The 17,409-nt window shown below is 40.2% G+C and overlaps 1 protein-coding gene across 2 annotated transcripts in view; it reads right to left on the bottom strand.

Annotated features, from left to right (window-relative positions):
- Positions 1-320: 320 nt before the first annotated feature.
- usta (uronyl 2-sulfotransferase a) overlaps positions 321-17,409 on the bottom strand; it is a 70,150-nt gene continuing 53,061 nt past the window's right edge. For both annotated transcript variants that reach the window (XM_023272406.3, XM_023272407.3), the window contains 5 exons: positions 14,474-14,553; positions 14,228-14,381; positions 3,830-3,927; positions 3,528-3,685; positions 321-2,263 (listed from right to left, as the gene is read on the bottom strand). In XM_023272406.3, coding sequence (XP_023128174.1) covers positions 1,971-2,263; positions 3,528-3,685; positions 3,830-3,927; positions 14,228-14,381; positions 14,474-14,553 — 783 coding nt within the window. In that variant the 3' untranslated portion in view covers positions 321-1,970. The remainder of the gene's footprint in view (positions 2,264-3,527; positions 3,686-3,829; positions 3,928-14,227; positions 14,382-14,473; positions 14,554-17,409) is intronic.

The raw sequence follows: 17,409 nt of genomic DNA, 5'->3' as shown, positions 1-17,409 counted from the left end.
CCTGTCAGGAAGGTCATTTAAAAACTGGAAAGCCTGAAGGAAGATATGTCGCAGTGAGGTGTCGTGATGGACAGGCTGCTGCAGGGTAGAGAGAGCTGTGAATGTGAAAGAACAGCAGACTGACCTGCTGGACCGTAGTCTGACAGAAGCAGAGAGCTGCCATGAAACTGGACATGCATAGCAACATGGGAAAATGAAGGAAGGTTGAAGCTGATGCAGGCTGCAGCACTCTGGATTTGGTGGCTACAACAATGTTACAAGGTAAAAGATGACACATTTTTCACCAACAAACCACCCTCAAGTGAAGCAGAGACATTAGCTGCAATAGTTAGAGGACATTTATTTTGAAGACTGTAAAATGACGGGCTGCATTAGTTGTAGTTACCAGTTTTCAGCTGCTGATATAAACCCATTCCAGACACCCTTAAAAATGCCGAGAATCGTTTCATAGCCACCAGAAACCGAAGATACAAATAAATCAAGTTATTAAACAATGTTTTCCTTCCTGAGAATTTTATCTGGAATGCAAATGAATACAAAATAATAAATTAAACTGGCAAAAAAAAAGGAAACACTGAATACAAACCATAACAATGAAAAAGGTACAGACAATATGGAGATTAGGATGGTAAAGTGAAATATGTAGATGACGATCACATATTAGCTTATGGTTACGATTCTCTGGATGATTTTGTTTGTTTTTTCTACATGAAATAAACATGCACTCCGAGTAGCTGCTGGAAATAGAAGTTAATGTTAGCTGGGATTGGCGGAACTTCACACACTTTCATGATAATAGTCTGACAGGGAAAAACCCTTCAACAGTACAGAACTCGAGCGGATGTTAGAGGCAAATTAGTATCCAGTTATGACCAAATCCCTCATTTATGCTGCAGAAGTTCAGGAAATGTCACTTCACAAAAAAAGTGCAGTGTCTTCATACAGTTTTGTAATGCAACGCAGTAGAAACACTGATATTTGGCAAGCTCAATCTTTTCAACTTTGGATTACAAATTAGGCTCCATAAATGCTTTTAGCGTTTGACTCTTACCCCAGGCTATATTTTCTCTTAACAAAATGACCTGCCCCAAACAATAAATCTATGCTAAAATACACTGCTGGTTTTGGTCAAACTCAATCATTCATGCACACATAGTTGGAATTCTTTGAATTCATAATTGAGTGCTTACAGTATAACCCTCATTTATACCTAACAACAGTTTACAAATTCAACAAAATGTTATAAACCAATACTCTAACAACCGTCTTGACTATGTCACAACTCCACTAACTGTGCACAGAAGTCCCATGTCACACAGTTACCGGAACTTTTAATGAGGTTTGGCACTTACAACAGTCCTGGACGACGAATATACATACAAGGCTTATGGCACTTTTTAAAAATTCATGAATACCATGTCCCAATCCAGCTTTTTAGAACATTAACCCTTTCATAAAGCATGAATCTCTCTCTTGGGCAATGTCTCTGAAGTATTCTCCTACAGTAAACACACCAGCAATCCAACATGTAGTAAATTTCCCATTAAGTTGTCCACATCTTGCACTAATCTCTCCTGGAGATTATAGCAAGAATTGCTTTTCTTCTATCTTTTTTTTATTACATGAACCCTAAAACAAGCTCAAATTAAAGCAAAACTTGAGTCAAGCAGATTGAGCTTAATATAAATTCCCATTGTCCTTGTTCGATTTTTTAAATAGAGCATTTTGTCCTTCCAAATACTCAACCCTATAGTCCTCAGTGCTGAGCCTGTCGTAATAGGAGTCAATGGCAGATGGAAAACAGAACCCACGAAAACACGAGCGTCAGGATCCGCACACGCCTCACTTTTCTTGCCGAAAGACGGGGAACACTCCTCTTTGCCCTCAGGCTGCCTCCAGCTATCTTCAGCCAATTCTAGCCAAACAGATTTTTATTTACTTATTTTTTTGCTTTATTTTCACGGCCACATTTAGGGATGGACCAGCCAGCTGTTGGCGTCCTCCAGGTCCGTGTCCAGGTCCTCATCCTCATCCGGAGGCTCTGGGGTTCGGAGGGCCAGTTCTCGTAGGAAAGCCGGTGAGTAGGCGGAAGGTTTGGAGATGGACTTGAGGCCGATTTTTTTCTTCATAAGGTGGAACTGGTCGCGGATGAAGTTGTAGAACTCGTACTCGTAGCGCAAGCGGTGGTACAGTACCTGCAGGGCTTCCAGAGTCGGGGTGTGTTTGCGCACTGTGCTGGTCATGTTCCCCATTTTCCTGTAGTCTGCAGGGAAAAGACAAAAAAACACAAAGATCAAGAGGCCAATTCCAAACTGCAGGTGTTGTTTAGTCACATTGCAGTGAGGCTCTATGGAAAGCAACATGATCTATTGGTTAGTCCGTCGCCTTTATCCAGACTGAAATGTTTCAAACTTTTACTTTCAGATGGATTTATGACACTTGAATCTGAACATATAATGAATTTGATGATCTATGACTTTGGCGCGATCAACAGGTTGTCATTTGTAGTTGTTCTGTTAAAAAGATGTTTAAAAAATGACCAGTCACCAGAGAAAAGGCATTCAGAACTGGTTAAAAAGTGAAAGTTTTTCACTGACTATTTGGAGACGTTGACTGAATGCTCATATTTATGTCACCAAGGTTTGCAATAGTAAAAGTTTTCATCCTCTAATGTGCAAAAAATAGCCTATACCCATTTTGGAATTCAACCAACCCACAACAACAACAACAAAAAAAATTTAAGCAAAGGGGGAGCAATAAGAAAACGAATAGTCCAAACAGGGGTCCTAACAGTGATCCTACATTGAAAGGCTCTAAGCTACTGAGCTAACCAGCTGTTGCACTGTGAAGAACACAGGCCTTATGTTAGTTTATTGGATGGGCAGAGGGATTAGACTGTAACCCCTGAGTACTTGTGCATATGTTAGAGCGGTAAGCAGTACTTTTTATTTTACATTAATCTCTACAACTGCTCCAATACAAAGTCCTGGAATCTTCTTGTTGGCATCATTACATGACCCATTACATTACATGTTGAAACTCCGTCGTCATGTAGACTGTGTTTCACCTACAAGTGCAAGACTAATACCAATCAATATTATCTCCTTTCCAACTTGCTAACTGAAGAAATTATGACAATGACTCAACAAATTAGAATTTTGAGACATGTTGATGCTGTAGCTACATTTTAGCTGCTTGACAAAAGGGTGATCTTAGACATTCAGACCAAACATCACCCAGTTTTTAACTAGAAAATAATGTTGAAATTCAAATTGGTGACCACTGGGACTATTTGAGTGATTTTCTGAAAAGACACGTCAAGTGTGTGTGTCTGGGAATTCTTTTTTTTTTTCTTAAATGAGTTGAACGTTGGGGGGATTTGATTAAATTCATTGCACCACAAAGGAGACCAAACAAGTGGTGTGAGTTGAGCAAATCCAGCCTGAAAAAGCTGCTGGCATCTCCGCAGACTCTCTTTGTTGTCTAGTTTAAAGAAACTAAATGCAGTTTTTGGAATGCGCACTTACCAGGGCTGTTGTAGATGTTGAGTGCTCCAGTAAAGTAATGAGGTAAGAGCCTCTCCAACAGGAGGAAAACGTCCTCCAGCTCCTCCAAGATGCCCACAAGGAGGTAGTTCTCCAGCACATTCTGTTTGGCCCTTTCCAAAGCCCATACTCCTGGCTCTCTGTGGGAAATAAAGGAAACAGAAGAAAATGAAAAGAGGGCAGCTTTTCTTGGCAGGGAACATGAAATATTGGCATTTTCCTAACCAATATCTAAAATAGAAAAATGCTTTTGTCATGCTAATGGCTAAAAGTCCTTTGGATACCTGCACTGAGGATGCTGCCCACAGAAGTAGGGAATGACGTAGAAGATTTTGGGGTTGGAGCACTCAGGGTAATTCTCTAGAATGCACACATTGATATCCTGAAAGCAGAGAAACACAAACCAAACCTGTTGAGTATGGTGCAGCAACAGAATTACAAGGACTTGTTTCTGCCACTAGAGGGAGCTCTTCACTTGCACTGCTCTGAACCCGCATGGCTTGATAGTCATCATTTGAGAAGCCTGAGAGCTTTGCCAAACAACATCCTGTGCACAAAGATAAGCTACGTCCCTTCACCTCAGCAGCTCTCGGGGGCCGAGATGCCGAATAAGAGAATGTAGCTACGAATGAACTTGAAGAAATGTAAAGACTTTCACGATTAGGACGAGAAAATGATCAGAGCGGAGTCATGAACTTTGAAACACCCCTCGTCTGAATATGGCAGCCATTAAGTATTGAAAAGAGGGGGGGAGACAGATTAAAAACACACATGCAGGAGTGAAGCCGGCCAACCAGCTGAGTGCTGTGGAACCAGCAGTCAAATCCATGTCAGGTGACGTAAGCCTTGTGAACGGCGACACGTCCCGAGCAACGAAAACACACACAGGAACACACAGATACGCCACATGTATGAAGCAAAAGGTGCTGACAGGCCTGTTGCATTAAAAGAGATCTAAAAGTAAAAGCAAACTGAAAGTGCAATGATTACGTCAAAGCTTGCCCTTTAGATTTATGCCCCGATACGTTTGTAACAGCTGATCTAAACAGAGCAATTTGTCAAAGCCAACGCTGAGGCCGGCATGGTCCATCATGGAGATTAAGTTGAGTCAGACAGGACCAGAGGCCCAGACCTTCCCAGAGGACACGATATGCAGCTCAGGGTGTGATGTGAGGGGCCTACGGGCGAACACCAGGGGGGAAACCAGGTGACCGAGCTTGAGAAAACAAACACTGACAGGGGAACAAACATGTCACGCTGATAGTTTTAATTAGCCTTTTTGCACATGGAAGCGTGACGTAAAGATCATTCTAATGCGTTTTCTTCCATCTGAGGCACCAAACAGGGACTGCCAGGTCATCTCACTTTTATTCAAATCGCCCCAAAAACACACATTTCCTTCAAGATAGGAAAAAAACTAATTAACATGTAAAACAAGGGAAGAAACAGAAGTGGGATTCCTCTGCCAGCAAAGACAGAAATGCAGCAATGTCGTATGAGTGGAATAACAAAAGCAAAGTTAGACTACGGAAGGCAGAGTGACACAGGTAAACGGGCTGCACATGAAGAGGAAAATTGAACTACATCATTCAATGGAATTTACATATCTGGGCACAAGAGATTTCTCTCTGCCGATGCAGCAGTGACAGGACGGGTGTGAAGGTCTGCATAGAAATCTATATACATAAGCCGGGACGACATAAATTATTCACTTGCTGGGTTATTTTTTCTTGCAGCTGAGCGCTGTGGTACAATTGAGTCTCTGATTCACCAAGCGGCTGCAGGGTTTGTTTGAACTTTATGACTGGCTTCTCTCAGCCGGCCGCACCTCGCACTGGGAACACGACTTATTGGTGATCAGTGAAGCAAACCGCTGGAAACGTCTTCAAAGAACCCACGACAAAACCCCAGAGGAACCTTCAGCAAAGAGTTCAGCATTGTGCCATTGTTAGTGCACAAGTCGTGTCCGGACTTATGAAAAGTTTGCTCTGCTTTTATTTATGAATCTTGTGTTTCATTATGGAAAGGAATGACAGTGTAAGCATATCAAGTGTTAGAAATTATGGGTGCACCTCCTTACTAACAGATGCAATAAAAAGCAAAGATTGTGGCTGTATATTCTGTGTTACAAAGTTAAGTAACTCGAAGTTAAAGCCCCCAACGGAAAACACTATGAACCACATCAGAAACACAGAAAGTGAGAGTCAGATAACAGAGAACCGTGTACCGGAAGTGACACACATTGATAGCATTGATAGCTTTCACCGACACACATCCTATTTCCAGGAAGTCTCTCCTCCTCATGCAGGACCCTCAACATTTAAGGGACCTCTGGGAATCCAGCCACAACTCATTTATATACAACTACGCACAATCAAGTACGCGCACTCACGGATGGACAATAGCCCTCTCTTTTAGAACAGCCCATTAGTATTTTGTGGAGAGCTCCTGTATGCACACTCTGGCTTATTGTTCCTATTCTCACTGTGGATTAGGCCAACTGAGCAGTCACAGAAACTGTAGCAAAATAGGCACTAATCTCTACAATGCTCTGCCGTTCCCATGAATGGAACGTAGACGGGAATTAAATCAAGAGTAATTGATGATGTAAACTTTTCCCGTGGGACAGTTTGCATCAGTTTTCAACCAAGGAGCATGGGAGTAGTACACGCGGGTCAAATTGAATTTAAATGTACAATAACCTCCTGGGGGCAGCGAAAACAAGCTGCAAACAACAGGACTTACATAAGTTCACTTTTAAACCCTCTGAAGCTCAAACAGTTTGTGGCCGTTTCTTTGCTCCCATCACATAAAGTCCTGCACTGCTACGGAAACAGCACAACCATGGCAATCAGTACAGAGAACTCAAAAATGTAATTTATGCAGAATGGCTTTGTCATAATGCCATATATCATATAATGTTGATCTGTATAAACACTGTAAAAACACAGCCTGCAGTTCAACCTAGTTCAGCGAAAAATTGTGAATTTATGTCATGTTACGGTTGGATGCAGCTGAATCATTAATGACTTCCTGTTTGCAACCAAAAAATGTATTTTTCAGGTTTTATGTTTTTGCCAAATATCACAAAAAGCTGATCTATGCAAACACTGTAAAAACATACTCTGCAGTTCAATCTAGTTCAGCCAAAAAATGTGAATTTATGACATGTTATGGTTGGATGCATCTGAATCACTAATGACTTCCTGGTTGCACCGAAAACCAGATATTTTTTTTAATGTTTTCTGTCTTAACTTCTTAAGTAAGACATGTAGAATGAAGCCATTTTGATAAAAAATCATGATTTTAAATTTAAATTGAGTCACATTTTCCAACAAAACGGCATATCACAGATTTTTTTTCCAGTTTTTATAGTTTCTTGCTCCACTAAATGATGTAAAATAATAGCCGATATTGCTTAAAATACGCACCTTTTAAACCTGCCGGGGAGCTTTGGTTGTTCAGAGAGTTCAGTTGATCTGTTACTTCACTGTCAAAGGTATAGTACTAGTTGCTAAGCAGTGAATGTACAATAATGTGAAGATTTTCACTAAAAACAACTGCAAACTATGCTGATGAGGGAGGTAAAAGGAGCCAAACTCATTTGATATTTATTACCTGTTATTGATGAATATCGAGCAGGACGTTGTAAAATAAAAGGTTAATTTTTCAATTAAATTAATTTTGAAGCCCAAATGTCCTCCAATTCTGGAATGGCCCAGGTGCTTTAAACTGACACTTCATAAAGAAATCACAGGAATCCATCAAACTGACATGCTTTTCTGTGTCTTAATAAAACATAAACATGATTAAATAACACTTGATAGATCCCACCAGTGAACCGGACGTGTCAGTTGTATATATTCTACTTGTGTTTACAGGACTCTTCAAGTGTGTGTTAACACTGGTACAGACATACTTAGTGGTGAAGCAGAGGCTGATTAATCACTGTCAGATGCCTCCAAAACTACCGAAATATACACACATAACTCCATAAAATATAAATGAAACCAGATCAATGCAGAAAGAGATGGAATTTTAAATCCCACCTAAATTTAATAATTCAAGTCCCAGTTGACAGTCCCTGCACGTGCTCGGTTCCATTTGTGTGCTGAAGTTTGAATCCAACTGACCAGTGCATGCCTTTGTATAGTGCAGTGTGTGTGTGTGTGTGTGTGTGTGTGTGTGTGTGTGTGTAAAAAGGGGTGTGGGGACTGACGGAAAATCCAAGCCGACCACAGGAATGTCTCAGCAACACGTGCATCAGGTTCCCTTCGGTCCCGGCAAGCAAACTGACAGTGTTCTTTCATTGACACCTCTCACATAGAGCCAGCGCAGGGCGAGCAGGGCTAATGCACACCAGGCAGGGCCATCCAGCCACCACTGCTCTGAACTCCCACTGCTGACATAGCGGGGGCTCATGCTGACTCTTTAAGATGCTATGTTTATGAGGACAGTTACAAACTCCACAAAACATCAGCCGCGAAAGCTCAGATAACTAGTGTCTCCTGATAATCGATGCTGGGAAGTCGGCTGCTGATCTGTCTGCTGGACTCCGACTTCCTAATCCTCTCCAACCTCCCATATAAATATGTGGACAACTGCTTCCAACACACTGGCTCACAGCAGCTGAAGGCTTGACTCTCTTAACCAGCCACTTGGCTTTAAAGCTTAATCCTTAACCCTAAACCTAAATCTTAATCTGAGATGTATCAAAAATTTAAAGTCCTTTTTTGGCGCATTAAACCTCTGAACCCCAAATCTAGCTAGCAGATTTAAGAGATGTTTTTTCTTTTAAATCCCCAGAACTACAACATTCATCAGAGCCAGAGATTATAAAAACAGAGAGAATTGGTGGTCTTTGAACTGTCTAATGGACCTTGAACTACTCATCTCTTATGTGCCATTTAGCCGGGGGCCTTAAACTAAAACGCAAATTCATTTTACTCTGCATGTCTCGTTTAAAAATTAGCCAAAAAAAAAGTCTTCGCTCTAACTAGATTCTGCAAAAAGCAAATAATTCTGAAATCATACCTTCAACCAGAAATGCATTGATGACTTAGTTAAAACCAACAGTTACGTGACAAAAATTCTGAGACTTTTTAGCTAAACTGGGCTGAACTGCAGGTCGTGATTACTGGTAACACTCGTGAGTAATTGGAAAAATGTTGTACATGTTTGCAGGATTTTTCATTTTTTGCAAATTAAGCAATTAAAGAAATCCAACTTTATGTTTTTTCTTTGTAGAATTCATGGCATTGTAACTTCAATATGCTGCACAAAAGACATTTTAGAGTTTTCTCTACTTCTAGACATGCTGCTTCCATAGACGTCCAGGACTGAGCCAACAGTGAATTAAATGACAGGAGCAAGAAAAACAACCAGTACCTGCTTGGGGTTCAGAGGGTTAATGTAGTGAATATTTACAAATCAGTTTAATTATGGCCGTGACCCTATTCATGAATTTCCAGCGACGTTGTGTACATTTTGCAGACTAGACAGTTTTAAGTAGCTGTAAACATCATATAGATGCTCGTGTGGCACGTTCATACATCCTCCGTTGATAGATATGATTTAGCACATTACTGCAGGCTGTTTTTGCTAATTAGGGAAGCGAGGTTGCTGTTGTTGCCGTCAAACACAGTCAGGGTAAAGAAAAAATACCAAGAGCAGCAACGTAACACAATAAAAGAAGAAAGCTCAGCAAAGCAAAACAAGAATTTTAAATATTTCTTGTCTAAGGCATCCAATAATGTAACATGTCATTTTTATGCATCAATATCTCAGTTACAGATACTTTAGGGCGGGGAGTCAAATTCATTTTAGTTCAGGGACCACATTCAGCCCAGTTTGATATTTGATCTCAAGTGGGCCGGATCTGTAAAATCAGAGCATAATAACATAAAAATAACTCGAAATTTTTCCTTTGTTTTTGTGCAATAATGTTCATATTTAAAGAATTATCTTTTTAGAAAACATTATGAATAACCTGAAATTTCAAAATAAATTCATTTTTAACAACATTAGGCCTCAGTTTACCTTTTACACATTACAACTTACAGATCACAGAGTGTCTACAAAGGCAAAAAACATTTAGTCATCTGTATCTTTAGTATCTGGAACTGAATGGCATAGCATTTTATTTTATGATCAAAATGACAAAATCAGACAAAAAAAACAACAAAAACAAGGCAAAAAAATTACCAAAATGAGACACAAAACAACAAAAAATGAGACAAACGACACAAAACTAAACAAAAAAGAGACAAAAAATTACACAAATGACACAAACAAGACAAAAAATGACAAAAAATGAGAAACAAAAATCACAAAAAACGACAAAACACAAGCGAGACAAAAAAAACACAAAACAACAAAAATGATACACAAAACAACAAATAAAGCAAAACACAAAATGACAAATATAAGACAAAAAACAAGCGAGACAAAAAGGATACACAAAAAGACAAAAACGAGAAACAAAACAACAAAAACATGAGACAAACAACAAAAGTCAGACAAAAAAAAGACATAAAACAACAAAAACAAGACAAAATATTACAAAAATGAGACACAAAATGATGAAAGAAATTGAGCAGTATCGTATTTTACTTTATGAAACAACCTGTCATGGTCTAGGAATTATTTTAAATTTATAGTTTTACAAATTTACAATTTACAGTTAATGTCATCTCTGTAATTTTTACACTTTACAAAGTCATCCCATGGGCCGGATTGGACCCTCCGGCGGGCTGGTTTTGGCCCCCAGGCCGCTTGTTTGACACCCCTGCTTTAGGGTGCTAAAGTGAATGGAAAAGGATGGAGAGGAGGGTAAGCCTCACAATACACTGATACACTTCTAACTTTCAAAACCTGCCTTAAACAACAAAAACTTTACCATTTTTAATGCAAAAAAAGACTTTTGTACAACTTGCAGGCTCGTTGGTCCCCATAAGTATAGCAGTGTATGAGCACACACACACACACACACACACACACACACACACACACACACACAGGTAAGTCAGCAGCACAGCCTCCCCCTTCCCTTCAACTGTAGCAAGGGCCCCTGTGGTCTGCATACTTTAATAACTCAACTCACATGGTCCAAAACTCCAGGGGAAGCAGTGCAATACTTAATTACACCCAGTCAGACTCAAGCCAGAGTGACATTCACTCGTCTTGTTAGGTGCTCAGAAAGGCCTCTCAGCTCTCACAGCCTCTGACAGAACGGACGACTGTAGGATATTACCTACTAGGACTGAGGTGTTACCTGTGTTTGTGCCTGGATGTGATTTACCATTAAATCTTCAACAATTATCGATGTTCTGACCTCTTGTTTTTGGCAGCAAATGCTTTCTTTTTTTTGCCTTCTTGCCCCCTAAATTCTCATATGTGGTTGTTTGTCTTCCTTTAGGGGAATTCCAGTTCTACATTACATCCATCACTTCACTGCTAACAACTCCTCTATGTAAAGATGCACACAAAGATCAAAAAATATGAAAAAACATGAAAATTAAAGCAAGCATCCCAATGGTATACGGTAAAATATTAAAACGAGCTGCCTTCAGTCTGGTGCTACGGGGGATAAACAGCTCTGCAAGGCAGATGTAGGATACTGAGTTTCTGATGTGGTAAATCAGGCCTCTAATTGGAATTATAATCAGATTTAAATACTGGGTTAACATCAGGCTGCCATGGCCTTACAATTTACCGTCCTCCCTCCGGCAACCCCACATATGGAGCGTCTTCAAAGAGAGCAGAGTGTGGTTTTGATATATTGCTTGTATTTTAGAATTTAGGAAAGTTTACTTTGCTCTGAAGATAACAACAAACAGATACAAAAGAAAATAATCAGCTGGCCATCACATGACACGTTCCTGTCAGTGGGATTATCTTCTTGTTGAGATCTCTCATGGAGGATCATAAAGCGTATTTATGTGACGTAGCGAAACATTCGGCGTGATTGATAATCTACAACATTCCATGCTGTACATGCCTCTGCAATTACAGTAAAGGGCACAGCAGAATAAGACCTTAGTGCACAACATCTTAGTTCCTGTCACAACCGAGCATCGGGTTATGAAACCAGCTGGCCTGGAACCAAAACGATGCAGATTTAAAGCACTGTTACTGGCAAGGCAAGCCAATGACTCACACACACCAAAAAACTGTGCAGCTTTGTCAAATATTGCAATCACATTAGTATTTCAAACCATAAGCATCTGTGGCATTGATTCAGCCGATGTGGATATGAGAGTAAATGGGCTTGTGGGCACTGGGACAGAGATGAAAGGCAGACCGAGGGGAAGGAGGCCAAAAGATTCACTATTTGTTTGACTCATTAAATAATATTATGAGGTTTGTTACAGTGAGCGCTGCTACTCTTGGGATCACACGGGAACCAAATGCGATGCCTTCCCATAAGCCACAGTTGATCGCTGTAGTTATGAGTGCTGTATATCTGTGCGTAGTTGGGGTCTTGCTATTCAATGTTGTTTCAATCTTCAACATTTGTCAGTTTTAATTTGAATGGAAACACTGAGTCTTAACTTTTTCAGCCCCAAAACCTGCTGGCGGGTTTAAAAGGTGTGCTATCTTTTAAAAAAAAAAAAAAAAGCCAAAATGATACCCTTTATCAGAGCAAGAAACCTTTATCATTTATCAAATTTTCTACTTTTCGATGGTCTTTGAACAAATTTTGCGTGGTGTGTGGTTCAATCAGGAAAATAATCTAAGTTCATATTTCATCAAAATAATTTTATTCAATGTCTCATTTTAAAATTTACCAAATATACACTGATTTCATTAACCAGAATCTGTAAAAAAAAAAAAAAAAAAATCTGCCCTCCTCAGCGCAGCCAAAAAGCCACCATCTGTATGCAGCACAGCTCAGAAACAGCATAGACAGGAGCAAGTTGCCCACATGTTGTTAGAAGAAAAAAAGTCGCCACCCTGGATTAAACTAAGAAAATAGGTAAGAGTCTTCCATTGGATAATTACTGCAGTGATGAATACATTTCAGCTGCAACAACTTATTTAACCCTAGCTGATGCAGTGAGGAGGAGCTTCTCATTTCTTCACCAACCATGTTGGAAGACATATCCTGTAGTCATGGAAAGGATGTTAATCTGTCTCAGAAGGGTCAAATTATTGAGCTGGATCAAGCAAAGAAAACAACTAAGGAGATTTATGAAACTACTAAACTAAAAAACTAAACGCATTATTGAAACTTGGAAGAATAGTGGTGAACCACGATCTTCGAGGAAGAAATGTGGTCGGTCATGTGGTCTGATGAGTCCAGATTTACCCTGTTCCAAAGTGATGGGGGCATCATAGTAATAAGAGTGGCAGGTGAAGTGATGCACTCATCATGGCTAGTGGCTACCGTACAAGGCTATGGGGGCAGTGTTCTGATCTGTGGTTGCTGCAGTTGGTCAGGTCCAGGTTCAGCAACGCTACATGCCCAAAGAATGAGGTCAGCTGACTACCTAAGTACAAGGGGTCCTCAGTTTATGACGTCCTCGACCTACGGTGTTTCGTCATTACGTCAGGACTGGTTATGTGGAACTAGTTGGTGAGCAGAGCGGACAAATATGTTGTCACGCAGCGCTATAAGAGGAAGAAGGACAGCTTTGTTTACATTCGCCGGTTGTACGCCACATACGGCATTCATGACTTTTCCGAAGAACCGATCAATACTGTGATGCATGTCATGTGAGTTCAGACTTTCGGCGAAAATCGACTCATATTGCGCTGTAGGAACGGAATGTTGAGGTCCCCCTGTATGCCAAAAAATACCAGGTCTTTCCATCAATGGAGTTTTTCTTCCCTGATGGCATGTTCCAAGATGACGATGCCAGGATTCATGGGGCTCACATTGAGAATGAGTGGTTTAGGGAGCATGAGACGTCATTTTCACACATGGATTGTCCTCCACAGAGTCCAGACCTCAGAACCATTGAGAATCTTTGGGATGTTCTGGAGAAGACTGTAGGCAGCGGTCCGACTCTCCCATAATCAGTATAAGATCTTGGCAGAAAATTAATGCATCTCTAGACAGAAATAAATGCTGTGACATTGCAGAAGCTTATCAAAACGATGCCATGGCGAATGTGTGTTGTTCTCAGCGCTAATGATGGTCCAATGAAATATTAGGGTGTGAGATTTTTTTGGATGGGCAGTGTATCTTTCTAGAGTTTATGTGCAGAGTAGCATGACAAATACCTAGTTCGTCTTAGGCATTATAACTTTGTTATATTGCACAAAAACTGATTTTTTTGAGTGAAAAATTAGCTCACTTTGAGGAAAAAAATTGACAGGAGCCGAGAACATCCTGAAACTGCTTGGGGATCAGAGGGTCAAGTTCAAATTTTTATTCACTTGTAAAGAAATGAAGCAAATCATCAGCATCAAAGCATCAAAGCATCAGGTCGGCTTATTAAATTTGCAGTGAGACATCATTATTTCTCTTGCTCTGAGATCTGACTGTGTTATAGAGAAAGAATAAAGATGCACAGCTCTAAACAGGAAGAAGAAGGGTAAAATAAATTGGCTCTAACTAATGCAAGCCTAAACCACACGACACACGACAACAAAAGCATAAAAACACGAATAAAGCACATTGCTTTTGAAAAGCCAGAAACAGTAATAAACTAGTGCACAAAAAACAAAGCCCTCACCAGGTATCTCTCATCATCTTTCATCCCCGGAGTTCGGATGAGGTGGCTCTGCTCACCCCTCCAGTCACCAAAGCGACGGAAGAAATAGTTGGAGAGGAACCGGTTGATGGGGTCCCGGATTATGTTGATATAGACAGGCTGCTCCATCCTAAACCTGACAGATAAGAATGCAAGTTAAGAAGTGCATATATGGGTGAAAAAATTCACTGTTGTTAGGCATTAATGTATGCTGCTGCACTACTTTACCTGGTAAAGTTGAGGAAGTGAACATGTCGTGTGTAGAGGAAAGGCTGAGGGATATTACTGATGTTCTTCATGACATCCACCTGAAACAAAAGACACACACAGACGCATAGTTAGTTCGGTGTGTCTCACAGAAATAATACATATAAGACACAGTATTGGCCATAAACATGGGTAGTCAGCTGAGATACACTACTGTTCAAAAGTTTGGGATCACATAGAGATGTCCTTATTTTTGAAAGAAAAGCGTTTTTTTTCAATGAAGATGACATGAAATGAATGAGAAATCCAGTCTAGACATTGTTAATGTGTTAAATGACTATTCTAGCTGGAAACAGCTGATTTTTAATGGAATATCTCCATAGGGGTACAGAGGAACATTTCCAGCAACCATCACTCCTGTGTTCTAATGCTACATTGTGTTAGCTAATGGTGTTGAAAGGCTCATTGATGATTAGAAAACTACTGTGCAATTATGTTTGCACATGAATAAAAGTGGGAGTTTTCATGGAAAACATGAAATTGTCTGTGTGACCCCAAACTTCTGAATGGTAATGTAAGTCCAAACAAAGTGCATGTGAATAGCATTAACAGACTAATTGAAAGCATATGAAGTCTTCTGAAAAAACACAGATACAAAATAGTCAAACCGAAACCAAAAGTTTCCATCCTGTGTGGCTGAATGTTTGAACTGCACAGATAAACTGAACTTCTTCTGCAGATTTGCACATCTGGCTGTAGGTCTTCACTTTTAGACAAACTTCATAACAGTGAAACAATGTAAAGTCACTGTTTCGTTCATCTCACAATATCCATCAAAACAGACCGACTTTCCCCCGAGGTCATGTTTTTCATAGGAAAGCCAACATTTCTAAAGCTCTTATTCCAAGTTTCTTTATCCTCTGCAGAAAAAAAAATTACTTCCTACAGGTTTTCCAGGTCTGCACAGAGAGACGGCATAACAGTAGCCAAAAAAAACTCAGAGTGATATCACAGTAATATACAGTGCAGATCTCTAGCATGAGCTCTCTGACTGAAGGCCATGTGGCTAAATCCTAATCCGTAGTCACTCCTCTCATAAATAGTTCCATATTGGAGCAACTAAGGACGTGAGATCCAGTCACACGTGTGAAAAATTAGTTACGATGCAAGTTATGTCTCCGCATCGGTGGAGCGTTCAGTATGTCTAATTTCAAAATAATAAAAACACAGAATAATGACTCAAAGGCTTGGCTGGCTACTTGTGACCTTTGAGGACTTTGGGCATCATTTACTCTTGGATATGAGATTTAAGAGCTTTTATCCAGTAAGATATAATACTTTATTATACCTAGTGCTTTATATTTCCCAAGAATCTACAGTAAAGGCATTCAAGAAGGTCATTCAACTGAAAATATGTCTTTCTTGTAGATTTCTGCGTCTATACATACTGTTCAACACTTTAACCACTTAACATTCACCCCCACTTATACTGAAAAAAGACTAAAAGCCGGGCAGCTATTTTTTGCCGGTTTGACTCACAGTGAAAACAGTATGCAGCACACAGTGATGAAACAAGGTAGGAAGCTACTTTTTTGCTGTGTTTGCATTAACATCGCAAAGTGAGGAAGTACCGCTGATATCTTAAAATCAGTGACATCGTTTGAGTCATGAGGCTTTGTGTTTTTAACCCATGTGTAATCGGGGCAAATGTCACTAAAAATACAGCAGGGGAAGTTCAACTCGGCCTCTATTTCAGTTGGTGTTAGTGGGTTAAAGATAGTGTATCGGAGTCAGAGATTATTGCCTCAGCTTTTGGGAATTTTCACAACAGAAATGGTTAAAAAACTAGTCCACGAATATATCAAAGGTAAATTTATCACAAGTCTGGATGTCTTATATGATTAATTTCTTTTCTCTTAATTTTGTCTAAGATTTTTCTCCATTTAGGGCAACTTGTCCTTCCATGGTGCATTGTTTCCAGCAACTGTTTTTCTTCTGCCAGCGAGAAAACGCATTAAAATTCATCAGATTCCCCAATATCCTATGCGCCATGTCGCAGGCCCTGCTGATCCCTCACTAGGTGGGTGTGCTCTTCATCCCTGCAGCACTTGTGTGGCCTCACCTTTCAGTTTTACGGGGATATAGAGATGTACTGTGGTGAAAGGTGACAGTTTTAGGGTCAGGTATACTAGAAATAAATGAAGCACAAGCCACAATACAGAAGTAGTCTACCTTTCTTTTAAATCCAAGCCTGTGATAGAGACAGAACAAAGCTGGAGACAGGAGGACACATGGGAGGACAGGAGATGAGGAGGGTACAACAGCAGCTGTGACAGGAATACTTCATCTTGCAGTGCCTCCTAAACTCAGGTCCATTGATTTGAACGCTGTCACTAGCGGACCTGAATGAGAACATGCTTTGACAGAGTGAAATTGCTCCTCTAAAGTGCTGCAAATGCAACAGTATTTGGGTGATAATGATATAAGAGCTGTGGGTGTAGCGGCCCTTAGAGTGCGCAACATGAATAGGAAATTGGCTAAGGAGCTTGAGCAAGATAATAACACAAGAACTTTGCTTTTTGTGCAAGGGTACAGTTTTTTGTTGGAAAGAAAAGAAATCGATGGTTGAAAGAGCTTCTTTGTGTTCAGTATTTGTCCTTCTCTACCTTTTTTGATCCAGTGGGAGAACATACACGGTGACTGTACCTGGAGCAGAGCCTGTGGTCAGATCAATATCACAACTACGAGGAAGAATTGTGGTCACAAAACCTTTCAGACTGGCACCGACTGCCAATTCTGGGCAATGTTCTGGAAAAATGTCCCTTCACCACAAAGGGACAACGAACACAGTAGACGAATGTAACTGGACAATTTGAAGAGTTCCTTTTTCTGCTTTGGTTCTTAAGTGAGATTCAACAGAGCAGCGACACGTACAAAGCCAATGAGCCAAAACACTA

Source organism: Amphiprion ocellaris, chromosome 12 (assembly GCF_022539595.1).
Source record: "Amphiprion ocellaris isolate individual 3 ecotype Okinawa chromosome 12, ASM2253959v1, whole genome shotgun sequence".
In the NCBI taxonomy this organism is placed as follows: Eukaryota; Metazoa; Chordata; class Actinopteri; family Pomacentridae; genus Amphiprion; species Amphiprion ocellaris.
The sequence above is the reverse complement of the archived record's forward strand: the minus strand, read 5'-3'. Positions and strand labels throughout refer to the sequence as shown.